Here is a 19,353-nt window from a genome sequence, read left to right on the forward strand (position 1 = left end):
TTTAGATTTAGTTTGAATGGTATGGTTCAGGTGGAGGCTACCCGTCTGACTCTCTGGTCAGCGCACGGGCAGTTGACCCCAATCTTAGAGACCCCTGCCAAAGCCAGGATAGGCCCAGAGCATGGCCTAGAGGAAGGACTGGTAAAGCTGGGTGGCAGGCTCAGTTTGGGCTGTCTCCAGGTTGCCCTGGAATGACCTTCTCCACAGAAAGTAGCATACAGCAGATACTCAATAAACACCGTAGCTAAGACTTGGAGAGAGCTGCACTGCCAATGTCTGTCCATGTCCAGGCCAGAGCTGGCCTCTAGGGGGCCTCCCAGCCAGAGGGAGGAGAATCTACCCTGTTCTCCGTCCCAGCCAGTGTCCTAGGAGGAGCCTCTGGGAGCCCCAGGAGCTGCCCTTCCCTCTCCCCAGCCCTGACCCCAGAAGGACCCCATCCCATGGTGAGAGAATAATGACCATAATGAGAGCAGTCACCCACACACATGTGCACAGCGCTTTACAGATTACAAAGTGTTTCACATACATCATCTCATCAATTCCTCACAACAGCCCTGTGAGGTAGGCAGGGCAGGGGTAATGTTCCCATTTGTACAGGTGTGGAAGCTGAGGCCCAGAGAGGCCCGAGACCCGCTTGAAGTCACCCAACGGTGAGCAGCAGAGCTGGGACCAGAGGAGAGGACTCGGGCCTGCCTCTGGCTCCGGACTCTTTCCGCTGACTGTGCTGTGCCCCCAGGAGGACCCCAGCCCATCCCAGTCTCAGCCACACCGAGCCTGGCCCCCACCTCCCCTTGGCAGTGCTGCCTGGCAGCCAGCAGACAAACCCCACCTGCACTGGGCAGTCCTGTCCCCTCCCCCACTTCCTGCAAAAAGCCATCTAGAGCTGCGCCCTGGAGCTGAGCTGCCACCCAAGGCTCCAAAGGGTGCCTAACAGAGTGGGCCAGAGGGTGGGGCTGGAATCTCCTTCCCTGTTTTCCTGAGTGATCCCTCCCCACAGGGGAAGAGAAGAGAAAGGAGGAAGAGGAGGAGGAGGAGGAAGAGAAAAACAAGAAACTGAGTTGGAAGAAGGCCCTGGAGCCATCAGGACGTCAAAAGTTTGCATTCCGACTAGCTATAGGAAATAGTTTTTTTCTTTTTATTATTTCAAGTTTTCATAAAAATCCATAATTATTGAAACCCAAGTTACAGAGGAAGTTTGTAACTTTTTTTTTTAATTGAATTATTGACTCTGCCGTGTGTCGGTCTGTCGGCTTTGGATTCGTCTGTCAACTCTGGCCCCTGTGCAGGTGGGGTCCTCAGGCCTGGCCTTCCGGAGGTCCTGGTAGAAGGAGGACAGGCGGTGAGGGCTGGCGAGGCAGCAGGGGCACAGGTCGGGAGGTGGAGAGTGTGTGAGGAAGGCAGGGAGGAGGTGGGAGTGAGGTCTGGGAGTGAGTGGGCAGCAGCCAGCTCCTTCCCTGCCCGGTGCTTCCCCGGGGGTCCCTGCGCCCCCACCCCGCCCCGTCCTCATATCATCTTCATGTTGAACTTGCGGGGTGCATCAGCTGAGCTGATGCCTGCGTCCGATTTCCGGGGCACGTACTCAATTTCGATGTTGTGCTTTGTGTTGCCTTTGCCCCGGCTCCAGAGAAACAGCAGCACCAGGCAGAACAGGACGACGCCCAGGAAGGAGATGAAGCCCATGGTGGTGGCGATGATGAGCGTCTTGATGTCGAAGGGGAAAGGCACGGTGGCGCGGGTGCTGTTGGCCTCTCCCTCGCCCGGCTGGTTGGAGATGAAGGCGAAGGTCTTGTTGGGCTGATGGGGCCAGTCAGGCGAGTAGCTGCGCACGTGCAGGTGGGCGGGCATGGAGTCGTTGCCGCCGGCGTTGGCTGCGATGCACAGGTACGTGCCGTTGTCCTGTACCTGGGCGTAGCGCACCTCCAGCGTGCCGTCGGGGAAGACCGTGAGGCGCCCGTTGCTCTTGGCCGAGACCCAGTGCTTGCGGGGTGAGAGCCAGAGGATGGCCGGTGGGGGGTCGCCGTCCGCCCGGCACACAAACTGCACGGTGTGACCCTCGTCTACGAACACCTGCTGGGCCTTGCGGTCCCGAATGTGGGCCCGGCGGCAGGTGAAGTAATTGGGTAGGAGCACGTCCGGGAAGTCCTTGAACTCCTTGCCCTGGACGAACTCGGGGGTAGCGCAGGTGGGTTGCTGCCTGTTGAAGTTGAGCCGCCAGCGGCGCCGGAACACCCACAGCAGCCGGCAGTCGCAGGCCAGAGGGTTGGAGTCCAGGATGAGCGTCTCCAGGTTGCCCACGGAGTGGAAGGCCGACTCCTCCAGGGTGGTCAGCTGGTTGCCGGACACGTTGAGCACACGCAGGTAGTTGAGCCCACGAAAGGCGTAGGGCTCCACCACGGCCAGCTGCCCACCCACCAGCTGGATCTCCTGCAACCGCAGCAGCTCATGCAGCATGGAGCCCTCGATGGTCCCGATGGGGTTGTAGGAGAGGTTGAGGAAGCGGAGATAGACCAGGTGGCGCACGGCCAGGTAGGGCACGGCCGTCAGGTTGCAGTGCGTGATGGAGAGGGACGTCAGGTTGAGGCCGTAGAGGCAGTTGGGCGTCATGGTGTCCAGGTAGGGCCAGTGGGAGATCTCCAAGACCTTGAGTCGGTACAGCCTCTTGAAGGAGTAGTCCCTGATGGCGTTGATGTTGAGGTGTCGCAGCCGCAGGACGATGAGGCCGTGCAAGTGGGACAGCGCCTCCGTGGGGATGGAGGTCAGATTGCATTTCTCCAGCGTCAGCTGCTCCAGGCTGTTGAGGCCGCTGAAGGCTCGGTGGGAGATGTACACGAGGTCGTTGTCGCCGACCTCCAGCGACTTGAGGTTGTATAGGTCTTGGAACATGTAGTCTAGCAGGATGACAATCTTGTTCTCACTGATGTCCAGCTTGGTCAGGTTGCTGAGGCCGGTGAAGACGCCCAGCGGGATGAGCTTCAGGCGGTTGCTGCGCAGCCCCAGCGTCCTCAGGTTGAAGAGGTTGTTGAAGGCGCCGGGCTCCACGGCGCTCACGATGTTCTCGTTGAGCTCCAGCTCCTCCAGGTGGGGGAAGCTGGCGAACTCGTCCTGGTTGAGCGTCTTGATGCGGTTTTTGCCCAGGTCTAGCAGGCGAGTCTCGGTGGGGATGCCCTCGGGCACAGCCACGAAGCGCTTGCGGTGGCAGAGCACGGCTCGGTCCTGCGCTGAGCACTCGCAGCGGGGCGGGCAGCCTGTGGCAGAGCCTGACAGAACAGAGCCCAGGACCAGCAGGAGGATGGGCTGCCAGCAGGCCAGGAGGGGGCTGGGCATGCTTCTCACACCCCCTGCCAGCATCCTCTCGCTCACCTGCAGCCGGAAGCAAGCAGAGGACAGAGGTGGCAGTGAGCAGGCTGTGCTTGGCCGGACCCCACCCTGCCCCCAGCCCGGGTGGAAAGGTTACAGAGGAGGGGCAGTGCCATCTCCTCAGCGATTCACAGGCCACTCACTCTGGCCATGTCCTGAGTCTCAACCCAACCAGATCCTCATCAGGGATAAAGCCAGCCTTGGTGAGCCACCCAGATCACAGAGGATCAAGGGCTCAAGGCCAGGTTTGAGCCTGGCTTAGAGGCAGGGAGTGCCACCCTGGCAGACACCATGATACATTCCACCCAACCCTGCCAACCGAGTCCTGGGTGACCTGCAGACCCTGGCTACCTGCAGAGCACACCAGCTATGCTCCAGGATGAGCTCCATCCAGAAGCCAGGAAGCCTCTGCACCTGAAGACCCCTGCTGGGGTCCTGGGTCCTGTGAGCTGCGGATGGAATCCGCTACTCAACCCAGGGCATGAGTGTTTCCTGCTTCCTGGCCTTCCCCTGCCATTCTTCCTAGAACGTCACTTTTCCAGACTGCAGAAATCCTGGCTTGAAGACTCAACCAAGTGTGAGATTTTCCTGATCCCCAAGATGAGGGCTGCCCCCTTCACAAGTCCCACCCATCTGTTTCTCTGGGTTTCCACCACCTCTTCCCGCCACCAGACTCCTCTGCAGTTACAGGTGTGACCTCTGAGACCAGGACCAACAATCTTACAGATGCCCACCCACACTGGAGCACTGAACGTACCAGGCTGGTTAAAGCTGGGTCCTAGGACATGTTGAGCTTGGTGGGAGGTGACAGAGAGATGGGATGGGAGAGTGCGGGGGGGGGGGTGCAGGTGGAGTGAGCAGGGGTGTGCAGGAGCCAGCTCTGCACTGCTCTCCCAGTTCTGGTGCTGCCTGCCTTGCCTTCTGCTCCCTCTGTGGGAACTGGCCTGGAGATGGCTGGGGAGGAGCCAGGAGGGCAACGGTCCGCTGCAGCCTTCTACCCTCCACTGTGCACCACCCTTGCCTCTGGCCCTAGTGGACTACACAGGGGGCCGTACCCCTATGTGCAGCTCTGTATCCGTGGTGCGGTATAGCTACTGCAGGACAGGGGAGGCCAGGCTTGGGGGTCCCATCTGTGTCCAGTTTGGGCTCTTCCCACCCCTTGACACAGCTTCTGCCCTCAAGCCACAGTTTATTATAGTTGTCATTGTTTGTCCTCCATGTCAGCTGGTAAGGCGACTGAGGCTCCGAGAGACGGCGACAGCCACTCAACCAGTAGTGGGGACCGTGTAGATCAGAAGCTCTGGCTCCACACACTTGCAAATGCTCTACTGGCCTTCAAGAACTGACAGGTATTTCCTGATTGTTGATCGACTAAGTGACTGACTAACCAGAGAGAACTCATGGAGTCACTGACATGTTATGGAATCTGCACCGTTTTGTTATCCCCAAGGGTTTTGTCACCCACCCCCTCCATCCCCCTCATTCTCTCTCCGGATTCTTCTGTGTCTGAGCCTCCCCCTACCCTTCCCCCACAGGACCATTTTCCACAGTCACACACGCTCCAGTGACCCACCAGAAAAGCAAACATCCTGACAGGCGATCAATAAGTAATTGGGCCAGCAGCTGAGGCTGGCGTGGGTGTGAGGCTGGGGGAACCTCAGGAGGTAAAGGACTTTTAGCACCCATCTCAGGCCTGGGCTAGCCTGGGAGCGGCCAGAGAAGAGGCTGAAGATGGGAGAAGGGAAGAGTAAGGACCCCAAGATGTTGGCAAACCCTTCGGATGTGCACAGCATCCAAAGCTCTGGCCAAGCCATCCTCCCCCCCCCCCCCCGCAAAGCCACACAGGCGTCCCCACTTTGTCCTGCACTCCCTGCCTCTAAGCCATCTCCTTTTAGAGAACTGCCCCAGCTTCCTTTTCAGCCTTTTACCCCAAAGACTCCTGAGAGGTCTGGACTGACTCCATCTTAGGTCTGAGCCTTCATGTTAGGCCTGAGTTTGGATTTTCCAGAAGAGGAAACCAAACTTCTTGGAAAAACCACAAAGAAAGAGCGGCCTATCAGCACCCACCCTGCTGTCTGGCCTGAGGCAGATTCACATGTAAAACAGACTCTGGAAAGTCCCCAAGGTCAGAACCAATCAGAAACGTGTGAGTGCCCCTCACCATGAGCCAATCCTAACAAAGGTCAGATGACCACAGTGGGAATCCTGTAACTGGCTTTAGGAGAAGCCTGTGACCTCCTCTGTGGTTGCCGCCATTTCTGTATGAGTGGATGACCCCTGCACGCTGGCTGTTTCTGCAGAATAAGTGCTCTTTGCTCTTGCATACCATTTGAGTCTGGGGTCTTCCTCCTGCAAGTCTCAGACCCTTACACCCCTCCCCCAGGAAGCCACCCCCACATCACTCAGACGTCATCTCTTGCCTATAACACAGCCACACTTGACTCTTCCCAGCAGCGGCATGTGACCGCTGTGTGGCACATCCCAAAAGACAGCTGGACTGACTGAGAGAGAAGATAAGGTGAGAGAGGGTGATGAGGAAAGAGGTGGGGGGGGGGCGCAGCTGGGGGCAATGCTGTGACAAATGAGGAGGAGAGCGTCCTGGGCAGCCGAACAAAGAGGGCAAGCACGCCTCCAGCCACCGTGTGGTGTATGCTGTACCTTGGGTCACGCTGCCCCTGTCTCAGCTCCGTCTATCTCACCTGCTATAGTGAAGCGTGCAAGAACACACTCTGGTGAATGTTGGGGGGGGGGGGGGCGGCACGTGATCAAGAGTGAGCTGCTACAGCGGCTGACCGTGGTGCAGGCCCCTGAACAATGAAACCCAAGGTTTTCAGACATGTTGATGGAAAGGCCGGGCAGCCTTGCCCCGTAGAGAGAGCAACCACCCCAAACCAGGCAGTCGGCCATGGAGCAATGGGCCGTGCCCCGTACACACACCTCTGCAGTGCCTCTTCTGTGTAAGGGCACCTATATGTGTGGGTGGACGTTTATGTGTGTGTACGTGGAGGCCAGAGATCATCAGCAGGTGTTGTCCCCATCACGTCCCACCTCATACCTCAGCCATCATCTCCTGAGTCTGCAGCTCACCAGTTCAGCTAGACCGGCTGATGACGGGCTCTCGGGATCCCATCTCTACCTCCCGGCGATGGGGTTACAGGTAAGCACCACTGCACTTGGCATGTTCTGTGGGTGTTGGCGATCTGAATCCAGGCCCTCCTGTTTACATGGCATGTTAGAGCCTGAGCTATCTCCCCAGCCCACCACCCTCTGTCTTTTACAGGTGGCTGTCCTGAAAGGTAGAAAAACTAAGGTCCTGAGAGGCTGGAATGCGGCAGACCGCAGAGCATGCTGGGTATAGGCTCCTAGACTCACACCCGCACAGGGTCCTTGTCAGGATAACATGTCAGAGGGTGTTACATCTGAGGGGTCAGCCAGGCTGCTGAGTGGGCAATGTGCAACTTCACCGCCAGGCTCTGGCAGTCCAAGGCTGCTCCTGTACTTTCCAGGGTGCTTTATGCTTTTTAATCAGTGCTTTAATTCAGATCCTTGCCCCCTGAAGGGCTTCTCATGAGGGCAAGAATTCAAAATTGGAACAATAAATACAAAGAAAATAAACATCAAAGACAGGCAGGTGGCAGGCAGAGGATGGCAGTGGCCAGGGCATGATGCCCAGGCCCTGCAGTGGCCGGAGCCCTCCCCAAAGCAAGGCTGGGGATGCAGTTGCGCCATCAGTGTAGTTTAAGATGAGGCTCTGAACTCCATCTGCAGTAGGGACCGATGGCTTGCCAGCCACCACCCACGCCTTCCCTCATGTCCCAGGGCAGACGTGGCATGGCTCAAACACTGCCACCCAACAGTGGTCATTTGCAGTTCTCTGTACCAGCCTGTTGGTGCCCTGGGCAGTACCTGCTCTTCCTGTTCCTCACCGAACAGTCAAGACACTGGGTGTTAGAGTCTCTCAGGGAAGGGACACCCAAAGCACTGGACAGTCAAACACCCTTGCCTGGGGACAGCGAGGAGGGCCATGAGACCTGGGCTGACATTTCATCAGGGCTGGGCTGCTCAGCTCCCTGACTGGAGCATCTTCACACTGAGCCTCTGGTGGGCAAGGAAAGGGTGTGGGATTTCTCATATGTGGGCTGGAGCCATGGTGTCCCACAGACACATGGTATCTGGTGGCACCCGAGTGCAGCCCTGAGCCAGGCCCACAAAGCCTGTTCAGAAAGGGGGAGGGACAGATACTGGGGAGCTGCTGCTACAGGCTGCATGGCTGGAGCTTTCCACACCGTGTCAGGAACACTGGAGATGGGGTTCTCAAGAGGCATTCCTCACTCGTTTTGCAATTGAAAAACTAAGGTCCAGCAAGGGAACTCATTTGTGCCAGCACAAAGGCCACAAGGCCAGGAGGCAGCAGTGCTCTGTCCTTCTGGAGGGTCTGTGTGTCTGTGTGTGTGAGTGAGCAAGCGAGAGGAGAACGCTGTATGGCGTGGTCTGGGGAAGAAGGACACCTGGCATGTGTTCAGTGATTGTCCACTCAGCTGCTTGTGAACCCATATGTGCCTGTATGGGCTCAAATCTCCTCACTTGGGGTGAGCTGCAGCATGGGCAGAAGGCTTGGGTATGCTGGGCTCTCTGTGTTGGTATTTCATGGTGGTCCCACTCAGCATTCCTCAGGAATTCCCTGGGTTGTACCCCACCACCCCAGCTTATCCAGGAATGACATTTGCACAGTCTCTGCTCTGTGAAGGCTGGGCCTGGGTCCTCTGAGCAACAGAGCTTGAGGTTCTTAGGCTTGTCGGTAGCCTGGGTACTTTCTCTCTGGGAATGAGGGTGGTGACCTCTTTTCATACTGCCTTGAAGCCCAGTGTCCCCACAGCTGGGTCTGCGGCTGAACAGAGCTGGCAGGCTGGCCAGAGGACTCCCGACAGTGCTCAGGCCCAGCCTCACTGTCCACAAAGGAGCAGTTGAGAGAGAAGGAGAGGGGAATATGACAGAAGACAGGCACACGGGGTTTCATAGTATGAGGAGGTGAGAGAAAGTAGGAGCAAAGAGGCAGAAAGACAAGCAGGACATGGGTGAGAGATGGAGACAGGGACAGGGAAGTGGCAAAAGTCGGGGAGAGGTCTAGGCTTGGTGTGGTGTGCCTTTAATCCCAGCACCTGGGAGGTAGAGTTCCAGGCCAGCCTAGTCTATATAGCCAGTTCTAGAGCAGCCAGTGTGACACAGTGAAACCCCTCAAAAAAAAAAAAAAAATCAGCAGTAGATGGGGCCAGAGCCTGCATGTTAACCCACCCATCGGCTCCTACCTCACATGTGTGCCATTCGGGTGTAAGACTGGGATCTTGTTAACCTACCCCATCCTCACCACGAGTCCCCGCCCAGTGGATCTGCTCTGCTAACCATCTTCAGACGGCCAGAAAGAGACTAACAAAAGTGAGGGAATCAGGTCACCAGAGAACAGAAGCCAGACACAGCCTTGGCTTCTCAAGGCTGCCCTGCTCCCAGCTGCTGCCTTGCTGGGGGCCTCCATGTTGCTGGATCCATGTTACAGCATGTAGCACCAGTTACATGTACCTGGCAGCTAGGACCAAGTGGCTCGGTAGTATAGTGCCCGCCCGTCTAGTGGCATTCCACAGCTACCTGCTAGTCTCCCCTCCCCAGAGGCCTGCCGGCCTTCATCACCCAGCTGACGGGGTCTCGCTTGCGGGGCCTCTCTGGAGCACTGGTCCTAGGTCTCCCGCCTTCTTGCTTTCCCTGTGGCCCCCAGATTAAAACACCCAGCTGGATTTCATTCATCCCTACATCCCTAGCCTCTCCCACCTCGATGGGTCACAGAGTCACACCACTGTGGGGACAGCCCCTGCAACACTAGGCATAGGGTCCAACCCTGTCCACCAACATCTAGTCTAGGCTCAAGAAGGGAAGAGAAGTAAGGAGGGGAGGGGAAGGGGGGGAAAGGAAGAGGAGGCCAGCAAAGGTATGAAGGAGGAGGTGGTTTGTGGCCAGGTGAATCTGAAGGCAGGGGAGACTTCCATTGGCTTTTCTCCTGCCCCAAATCCTGGGCTCCTTCAAGACACTCTATTCTGGCTGTCCTGACTCATCCCTGCTGAGGTGTGAACGGCTGATAATGGTTTAAGGAGGTAGCTGCTAATGGGGGAATGTAGTGTTAGTCTGCAGGGCTAGGCTGAGAGCCCAGGAGCAGGCCGCCCGGGCACAGGGGAGGGGACCCAGAGAGGAGGATCAGAAGCCAGGCTGAACTGCTGGGGAAGTGCTGTCTTCGCAGGCTGGAGCAGCCCAGTGTGTCCCCTTCCGGCTGGCTGGCTGGCTCTCGCCCCTAGCTCCCCTCCCCGCTAAGGGGAGAGAAAAATCAACCTGGAAGAAAATTGAGGTCATGTCCTTTGTCATGTGCATAGTTCTTTATTTTCCTCTTGGTTCTGGCAAAGAGTTGCTAGGCTCCCAGGGTGTGTGTGCAGGCTGGTGCGCGCACACACACACACACACACACACGAGGGATGGGAAAGATACCAGAGAGTATTAATGTGCGTGTGTGTAAGAGAGAGAGGTGTGAGTGTATATGTGACACACAGAGAACACCAGTGTGTTTGTGGGTGAGGGAGCTTAGCACCTGGCCACCAGCTCTGTCTCTCTGGCACACTGAGAAATTCAGCCTTCTCCCAAGTGCCTGGAAAACACCTGCCCAGTGCCTGGAAAACACCAACTGCGTACCTAGCAGCCTTTTAGGGCAAGTGAGGCTGGGCCAGGCACCCGGCTGTCCTGAACTCCCTGGGCTGCCCTGGTCAAGCCTCCGGCCCCTGAGTGCAAGGGAGGGAGGCCGCTGCCCACTGGACCCAAGCACAACCTGTCTCAGGAGCTGCCAGCCTTCCGGCAAGCCCACAACCTCAGGCCATTTGCGGGATAAATTATGAATTTTAATTGTCAAAACATCTTAGTGTTTAAAGGCTTCTATATATAGGTTCTGCCCTGCAGGAGCGGCCGGCTTAGAGAGGAGCAAGAGTTAGGCAGGGCCTAGAGAAAGTCAACTATGGTGACAAAGGGCTCATGGGCGTTATCCTGGATTCCAGCCAGGGCACCTCTGCCTGCTGCGTGATCCTCGGGGAGGACTGGACCACTTTTGGAGCTTGCCACTCACCTTACAAGGTCACCTGTGCTGGCCCTGCCTGCACAGATACCATCCCCTTTCCCGAATGAGAGCTGTCCTTCAGGTGAAGAGATGTTGGCAAGGCCCATATGAAGTGATGTGGGGGGATTGGGAAGCCCTAATCCTGCACCTCCACAAGCCCCTTCTTACCTGAGATGCCAATCTACACTCACAGGGACAGAAAGGCACTTAAGAAGCCCTATCCCATTATCCATTCAAACAGAGATACTCCTGTCTCATTCACTCACTCTCAGAAGCCTCTCCAGATGCCCAGCTTACCACCATCTGGGGAGCTCCAGGCCATGGGCTTGAGAGGGATGGGCATAGACCCACAGATCTGAGCAGGCCAAAATGGAGGGGAAGCAAGAGAAACGGGTTAGCTAGCTATTTGGTCAACATGGTGATGTTGCCTGAGAATGCTTCTAGAGGACCCCTGGCATCAAGCATCCTATGGAAACCACAGCTACCCACTGAGACAGGTTGAATCATTACTCCATTTTGTGGGTGAAAAATTGGAAACAGCCAGGTGCATTGATGCATGCCTTTAATTCCAGCACTTGGGAGGCAGAGGCAGGGGCACCTCTGTGAGTTTGAGGCCATCTTGTTTTATATAGTTCCAGGCCAACCAGGACTATATGGAGAGATCCTGTCTCAAAACACAAAAGAAAATATCAGAAACACAAAGAGGTTCTGTGAATCCATTCAAGGACACAGCATGGCAGGACCTCTGAAGAGTCTAAACTCTGCCTCACTCTCCAGTGTCCTACAAAACATACAGACAAAGCAGAGTAGCTCTCACACAGCCAGGCAACTGTTGTTATCTCCACAACTGCTTAGGAGGCTGGTGTACTTATCCCTGTTCTCCTGATCAGAGAGATGAAGCACAGAGAAGGCATGCCATTTGCTGAAAGTCACACAGTAACAAGGGGCACAGCTGGGATTCCTGATACCTAGGCTTGCCTTGACCACTCTTCTAGAGACCTGCAAGATCTTGAAGTGCTCTTAGCCCTTGAGACCATAATCTCTTCATTTGCAAAGGGGCTGGCAAAGCATGCTGCCCTCACCATGCTGGCCACAGAGAGTTCAAGAAGATGGAAGAAAGGCATTTATGCTGAATATTATGAAGCCCACTGGCTGTCAGCAAATTAACCCCCCTGAAAAGATGAGGAAACTGAGCTTGGATATTAGTTCAAAGCCCCAAGCTAGTCTTAATTTGGAGGCATCACATCTTGAGAGATCCAAGGGACTAGAGATATCCAGGCCCCCAGCTCTATCTGCAGGCCTGCTCAAGAAGAAAGGAGATGCTGGCCAGGCCCCTGCCCCCTTCCAAGGCTGAGAGTGGTGATGAGAAAAGGAGGTCTGAAAGCTCCAGGGACTGCCCACTCTCTCAGGCGTCTATCTTCTTTGTATGCCCACAGTTATCATCTGCCATCCCAGCGTGGTGGAGCCAGGTCACGGGTGAGTGATGGTTTGGGATACTTGTGCTTCACAAAGGGGGAAAACAAGCCTCTGATACATCATAAAGAGAGATCTGCTAAGTTATTTTTGTCACGGTTAGACAAACTTTAAATAAAAAGCATCCCACTTTTCCTGGCCTTGGCTGGTCAAGCCTTCTCTGTTCAGCTGAGGCCTGGCCAGTCCCCTGCGAAAGCCCATTCTTCCAGTGCAGTAAACAGAGCTCGTAGATCTGGGATCTGCAGAGCCTGGTAGATCCTTTGGTCAGACACAGGCTGTGCTGGGCCCTGTTCAGCTGGGTGACCACCACGATGCCCTAGCACAAGCCCACATGTGAGGGTAGTAAGGACCATGGCAAACCTCAAAGAACTGTGTCAAGGCTGAAGGTATCAAGCATCCATGGCTTGTACAGAGAGTGGAGCCAAGACCCATGAGTGTAACCAGACAAAAGGGAGATGGAAGACCCGCACTGGTCTCACTGTGAGCAGCCTGTCATGGGCTGCATGTAAGCAGAGGCCTTTCTGGAAGCTCTGTCTCAGCAGCCTCTCTCTGAGACGCCCACATCTTGGATCCAAGCCAAGGGACTAGAGATAGCCAGGCCCCCAGCACTACCTGCAGGCCTGCTCAGGACCAAGAAGAAAAGAGATGCTGGCCAGGCCCCTTGCCCCCTTCCTAGGCTGAGAGTGAGCCTCTGCAGAAGAAATCAGAGGAGGTGGCAGGGAGAGATTAATTCCCTGAAATGGAAAAAAAAAAAATAGAAAAAAACACACACACCACACACCCTAATAACATGTAATAAGAGGTTGGAGATGAGGAACAATGCCCTGGTAATGTCACCCTGGCGGCAATCAATTTGGGTGTCACATGAAATAGGCATAATTATTCCGCCAGCCCTGGCGCTTGTCTCTAACTAGCTCCAGGGGCCCAGGCCTGGGCAGGAAGGCGGGTAAAATCAATCGTGGGTACACCAGGCTGGCAGGGGGGTTACTCTAACCTGGCCTGCCAGCACCTGGATTCTTAGCTCTTCTCGTGGGCCTTGCAGTTTAGGGACCCTCGGATGCCTGGGAACCACCTTGCTCAGTCACCCTTCATTTATTGCATGGGCGAGAGCAATCAGAGAGGGCTCTCCAGGAAGTTGTGAGTGCCACACATTTGTTCCATCCAGCACTTGGCCACCACATTCTTGCTAAGCACTCACCAGTGCCAGGCCTCGTGTCTATGCCAGGGTGCAGAAAGAGGAGCTTCAGAGAGCTGAGCAGGAAGGGGGTGTTAAAACAATGAAGCACAGGCTCCCTGTAGCTCCTGAGCCAGGACAGCCCTTTCCTATCCTGAAGTGGACCCAAAGCCACTGGGGTTCCCAGAAATGTTGTTCTTGCTGCAGAGGGACATAAGCCTTGCTCTGCCTTCATTTCCACTTTCTTGGGGAGCCCCCTCCCACTACTCCTGTCCATGCAAGCTCAGGACTTCTGCAGACAATATCCCTATGCCAGAGCAAACTGAGTTGCTTGGGGGCAGGCGGAGAAGCACCGAGTGCCTCCTCCGGCCCACACTGGATGCTGCCTGCCTCAACCCCCCTTCATACACTATGAGCCTTGAATCCCAGAAATACAAATCAAGGCTCTAATGAAATCCCATTTTACACTCATTCAATCAAGAAAAATCAAGCTAGCCAACAGGCAGCGTGGAGTTGTCCGGGGCTCGGGTGGGGGGGAGCAGTCGTCCCCTGTGAGGGAGGCATAAGATGGTCCAAGATTTGGAGAAGGCGTTGGCACAGTTCCTAGGGCAGCCGAGCATGCACATGCCCCGAAGCCCAATGGTGCGGGGCAATTCCCACACTGCCTCGGGAGACAGGGAGAGGGGCCGAGGCAGCACTGTAAGAGCCAGGAAGAGTAACAACCCAAATGCTCATCAGGAGGAGGGCCAGGAATACACTGTTACACTCAAGTGACAAGCAAATCCATCAGAGAAAAATGAACGGGTGCTGAATACCCACTATCATTTGCAAGAATATGATAATGAATGGAAAAGCCAATTCCAGAGGGCTGCGTGTACTTTATACTTCGCATAGCGCTTGAAAAATAACTCAAACCCCACAGTTCTTATATAGCTAAGTAAATTATTTTCTTTTGGTGCTGGGAATTGAACCCAGAACTTCATGCACACTAGGCAAGTGCTCTACCACTGAGCTATAGCCTCAGCGTCCCCCCCCCAAAAAAAAAGGAGGCAAGAGAAGTTTAAATGCATAACGCAGGGAGATAATTGTCTTAGAAAAAGAAGCTGAGGCTGGAGTGTGTAGAAGCACAGGGGAGGAGAAGTCTGAGTGTTGAAGCTGGAGACTCGGAACACGTGTTCATTATGTGATCATGAGTACTACTACTATTTATTTATTATTTCTGTGTATGTCTCACTGTGTAGCCTTGGCTAGCATGACATTTACTCTGTAGACCAGGCTGGCCTTGAAGTCCATCTGCCTCTGCCTCCCAAGTGCTCGGATGGCAGGCATGAGTCACCACGCCCTGGCAGGTACTACTATTATTACTACAGATGCATAGATCAACAAGTCAACAGGGTAGGCCTGGACCAGTGGGCACAGCCGCTACCCATGGTCAGAAGGACAGCCTGCAAGATGGGGGCTTTTGCTAGCTCACTCCACCCTTCTGATTGTTTTCTCAGCTGCAAACCTAACCTCAGCACCACCTACGAGGAGAAAACCGGAAGCACATCACCGCTGAGCACTGAATAGCCGCACTCATTAGGCTCGTACAGAGCACTCGCTCGGATCTAAGTGCTCTGCCTGTATCGGCAACTTAGCTGCCACCGTCTCCATTGACAGAGATACCCCAGTTAACCCCACTTTACTGGGAAGGACATGAAGGCCCAGAGAGCTTAATTAAGTCACCCAAAGTCAGAACTAGGCAGTGGTGGAGCTGGAGCTCGAGCCGGGCCTCTGGCTCTAGGGTCCACTCTCACAGCGAGGTGACACGGGGAAGCTGAACACTCGGCAGAAGCGCTATTGGCCCACAGCACTCGAGGATACCTATCCACGCATCCATTCATTCCCGCAAGCGAAGGTCAGAATGGAGAACACCTCAGATGCGTTTGGAAAGGACCCTGCCTCCTTAAAGCTTTCTTCAGAGAGCTTCCTCTTCTAGAAGCCCCTGCTTCCTGAGTTTCTGCAAAGCCTGATGCTTCGGGACTCAAGCAGCCTTTCTCTCTAAGAGCCTGACTCCATCAGCCCCACAGAGAAACTCCCCCTTCTTGGGTGCTCTGCCTTGGCTCTCTTCAATGTCTACCTGGGACATTTTTGGTGCGTCTCTAGTTCTACTCGTTCATGCAGCTAAAGACTCCACAGCCCCTCCAGGTTGTCCTTGCCAGGAGGTCTTAGGGTCTCCTGGTGTCTGTCCTATCCCCAGAGGTCTGCCTAGTTATTCAAGGGAATCCATAGGGCCTATCCAGGAGGTCTTAGGGCCTCCTGGTGTCTGTCCCATCCCCAGAGGTCTGCCTAGCTATTCCAGGGAATCCATAGGGTCTATCCAGGAGCCAAGCAGGTGGCTCACCAAGATGTTCAGAATAAATGCATGAATGAATGGGCTGTTATGCCATCGTGTGTAAACCAATGTGGTTGCTTAGAGCTGTGGGTACTCAGAGTGGAGATTTCTGGAAGGAGAGAAGGGCCTTTGGAGGCGGGGGGGGGGGGGAATACTAGACCAAGGCAAGAGAGGATGCAGGTATATATGGGGAGGAGCTGGTAGGGAGGGAATAAAATACAATCATTGATCTTGTTCTGGGAGGGCAACGTGGGGCTGGAAAGTCACACATAGAAGAGCCAGACCAAGATCCTAGCCCAGGGCCAGCCTTCTGCTTTCACAGGAACCTAATAGTGGCTCAGCTGAGCTATCAGAACATAGGTCCTGCTCATCTTCGTTGCTGAGCCCATTCTAGGGGAGGAGGGCAGTGGCCCTCTGGAATTCTGAGTTTAAATTCTGAGTTGAACAAAGCACAAACAAACATTATCTAGTGTCAGAAGTGGATATTTAGAGACTGGGATGGAAGAGATGACACCCCAAGATCAAAGAGGATCAGTGGCAGGTGAAGCAATCTCTCTCCATTCCTTTCGCTGTTACAGAATCCCTCCATTCACAAAGCACCAAACCTCAGCGTACAGCACACACCCATCCCGTAAAAGCTGCCTCCTAAACCCTCACTCACTCCAGGTCTGTGGAGCATCACAGTCTTGATAGAGCCCTACCCAAGGCCCCCTCACACTTCAGCTAGGCATGGGGGAGGGGCACGGACAACAAGAGCTCCACTGGGGGTGGGGGATCCCGTTCTTCTTTGGCTGAGCCCCTCAAGGAGGCTGGGTGTTGCCTTCAGGTCTTCTGAGACCAGGCCCCTTCTCCCTGGCACCTTCAGCGTGGCCCCAACGCTTTCTTCTCCTCTCCTTTCTGTCACCTCCTTCTTGCCTCCCAGCAAACCAGGTGCCAGCACCTTCCCAGGGGCTGAGGACTCTGCATCCCTCTTGGCCTACACAAGGACAAAGGCTGCGGAGCAGTGGAACACCCACCCTTCACCGGCAGTCCTCAGTGGGGTCAGGGAAACCCCAGGCTCTCTGCCTGCTTGGTGCCCTGAGCTCCCCTGGCACCGACCGGTGCTGGAGTCGTTAGCATAATGGCCAGCAGGGCTGAGCCCAGAGCCGGGAGCCGGGAGAGCTGGGCGCCCTCTGGCTGCCCAAGCCCAGCCAAGGACTGAGGGAAGGCTGGGCTGGCGGAAAGGGGCTGGCCCAGACGGTCCTGCCCCTACCTCAGGCCTCCTGCACTCCCACCCACCAGGGCAGAGCTGTCCCCATCCTCAGTGTGCCCCTGTCGCCACTCTACCCACCCACCGCAGAGCTTTGGAGAACAAAGGGGAGGTGCCACCACAACAAGAGCTGGGCAGGGCCTGGGCACGGACCCCGGGCAGTAAGCGACCCAGGGGAATGCCCACCTTCCTGGCCCCACCCCTCCTCAAAGTGGGACCCACCTAGAGAGAAACATCTGGGAGTCTTAGAGGACAGGATGCCCAAAGCCCACCCAAATAGGGTGTGTTTGGGGGATACACAGGAGGCTGCTTCCTCACCCCCCCCCCTTCTCAGCAGGCTCCCACTTCCCACCCATTTCGCCCGGAATGAAAAGTGGGGCAGGAGGAGGTGAGAAGCCCGGCTGAAGGAAGACAAAGGGGAGCCCCGAAGGTTCCTGGGTCTTCCTCAACTGGACTTCCCCCTCCCTTCTCCTCCCCCCTCCACCTCCCTTTCACCCAGGGGGAGAGAGAAAGGAACCAGAAAGGAGGCTGACAAGGCTCCTGTGGAGAGAGAGGGGCGATCCTAGCTGGATCCTGGGGAGAAACTGTTCCCTAGTGGTGTCTCCAAGCTTGGGAGTGCTAACCAGGTCTGGGGGTTGGTCTCTGGTCCACCCAAAGAGACTCACCCAGGGCTGAGAGAGCACATCCTCTGGGGTGATCAGTGCCCAGCTGGGAGGATGATTTAGGGGGCACCAGGGCAGGAATGAAATGGAATGGTAGGGATCTCTCCTTGACCACGGGTCCCAGCTTGCCAACCCGGATCGGTTAGTGGAAGGGAAATGGGGGAATCGTTTGAAACTTGAGGATCAGGCCTGTGACCCCAAAGGGGGTCTGGGTGGTACAGGATGTCCTACATAGCCCCAGGAGGGTGAAGCCTGGGCCGACAGGAGCTCCCAGAGGCACGCGCCGCAGGGCTACCGCCCGGGCTCGGCCACCGCGGAGGGGCTCACCTGCATCTCGGGCGCGCTGTCCGTCCGCTCGGCTGGGTCACCAATCGCATGTCTCTCCTGCCGGCGCGGCCCCAGCCCCAACCCAGCCCCCCTCCTCCGTCTCCTCCTCCAACACCTCCGCCCGGTCCGCGCGCCCTCGCAGGGCTGGCTGTCCGTCTGTCTGTCCCACGCGGGCAGGAGCCCAGCCGGCCCTAGGGCAGTCGGGGGCGGAGGCCGAGCCGCGGCGGGCTGCGGAGCGGGCGCGCTCAGGACGCGTGGCGCGGGCTCCGGGAGCCTGGCTCTGTCCCTCGGGCCGGCCGGGAGCGGCCGCCGCCGCCTCTGCCGCTGGGGCCGGGGTCGAGGCCGGGCGCTGTCCTCCGCGGGGCCGGGGCCAGGGCTGGGGCCGGCGGGCAGCCGCCGCGCATGCTGCTCGGAGCCCCGCGTCGGGAGAGGGGCCCGAGCGGCGCGGGTGCGGACTCCGCGCGCCCCGGGACCGGGACGGCTCCGGCTCCGGCCGCCTCCTGCGCCGCCGCCCGCTCCGGCTCCCGCGCCGGCTCCCGCTCGGGCTCCGCGCTCTGCCGCGGCGTGGGGAGGGAGCGAGAGGAGAGAGCAGCGAGCCAGGGAGGGAGGAGGGACAGAGGGAGGGAGGGAGCTAGTGAGCGAGCTCTGGAGCCGGGCGGGGGAGGAGAAGGCGCGGCCGCGAAGCCTGGGCGGGGGTCCTTCTTCCAGGGAAGCGGGTGAGGATCGAGGGGCGCCCCAGCAGCTGCCCAGCGCCCAGGGGGCGGCGAGAGCGGCAGCGGGGCGCAGGCGAAGAGCGCTCCCGGCCGGCGCCCCCGCGCTCCCGCCCTGCACTACGCAGCAGCGCCCTTCTGGGTCCCAGGCTCCTGCAAGTCTCCAGCCAGCCTGGCCCGCGGTCTTTCCAGCGTGCGTGCACCCTTTCGCGTGTGATTGTCTCTGGCCACAGGCTTGTGCATGTGAGCGCGTGTGTTCACACGTGTTAACTGGGGTCACTGCACACCAACGTGTGGACCGACACACGCACGTGGACAGACAGAGCGTCCCCCACCCTCCTCACCCCCCACCTGGCCAGGGTTGTTTAAAGGACGGCGTGAGGAGGGTCAGGCCTCGACCCTTCCTCTCGAAATGTCCGAGAACAACCCCCACCCTCGCCCCTACCACTTCCTGGGGATCTTAGGGCGAGGCCGGCAGCCGGGAAGCACCGGAGCACGCTGTGGAAGCCGAGCGGGCTAAGCGGGTCTACCCGGAGGCCAGGTCTAGAATCTGCTTTAGCATCCTGGTCCCCACCCCGTCGGGCTTCCTGTCCGGTAGAGGGCAGCAGGCCTCTCTGGCAGGCTCCGGACGGTGGCACTCCACCAAGCAACCAGCAGAGGGCAGCACCGAGCCTCAGTCTGGGCTTAGATATTTACCACTAACTCCCTAAAATAAATACCGAGTTTGGTGGGTACAACATTTTCAGACGGCTCCAAAGAATAAGACCTTTACACGGAGACGCAAACCCTTCTTGGGCCACAGATACAGAGACCAGCCTGGCAGGGTGGCCTGGCAAAGACTGCAGAGTAGGCAGGTAACCCATTGGGACCTCACACGCCTTGTACT

The 19,353-nt window shown here is 57.0% G+C and overlaps 1 protein-coding gene across 12 annotated transcripts in view; it reads right to left on the reverse strand.

Moving 5' to 3' along the window:
- Positions 1–482: 482 nt before the first annotated feature.
- Positions 483–19,353, reverse strand: part of Lingo1 (leucine rich repeat and Ig domain containing 1) — a 176,557-nt gene continuing 157,686 nt past the window's right edge. For 11 of the 12 annotated variants that reach the window (XM_060374374.1, XM_021633558.2, XM_060374383.1 and 8 more), the window contains one exon: positions 483–3,360. In XM_060374374.1, coding sequence (XP_060230357.1) covers positions 1,504–3,348 — 1,845 coding nt within the window. In that variant the 5' untranslated portion in view covers positions 3,349–3,360 and the 3' untranslated portion in view covers positions 483–1,503. Of the gene's footprint in view, positions 3,361–17,757; positions 18,836–19,353 lie in introns of those variants that run through there. The other variant, XM_021633556.2, reaches the window with a different exon arrangement.

Source organism: Meriones unguiculatus, chromosome 1 (genome assembly GCF_030254825.1).
Source record: "Meriones unguiculatus strain TT.TT164.6M chromosome 1, Bangor_MerUng_6.1, whole genome shotgun sequence".
Classification (NCBI taxonomy): domain Eukaryota; kingdom Metazoa; phylum Chordata; class Mammalia; order Rodentia; family Muridae; genus Meriones; species Meriones unguiculatus.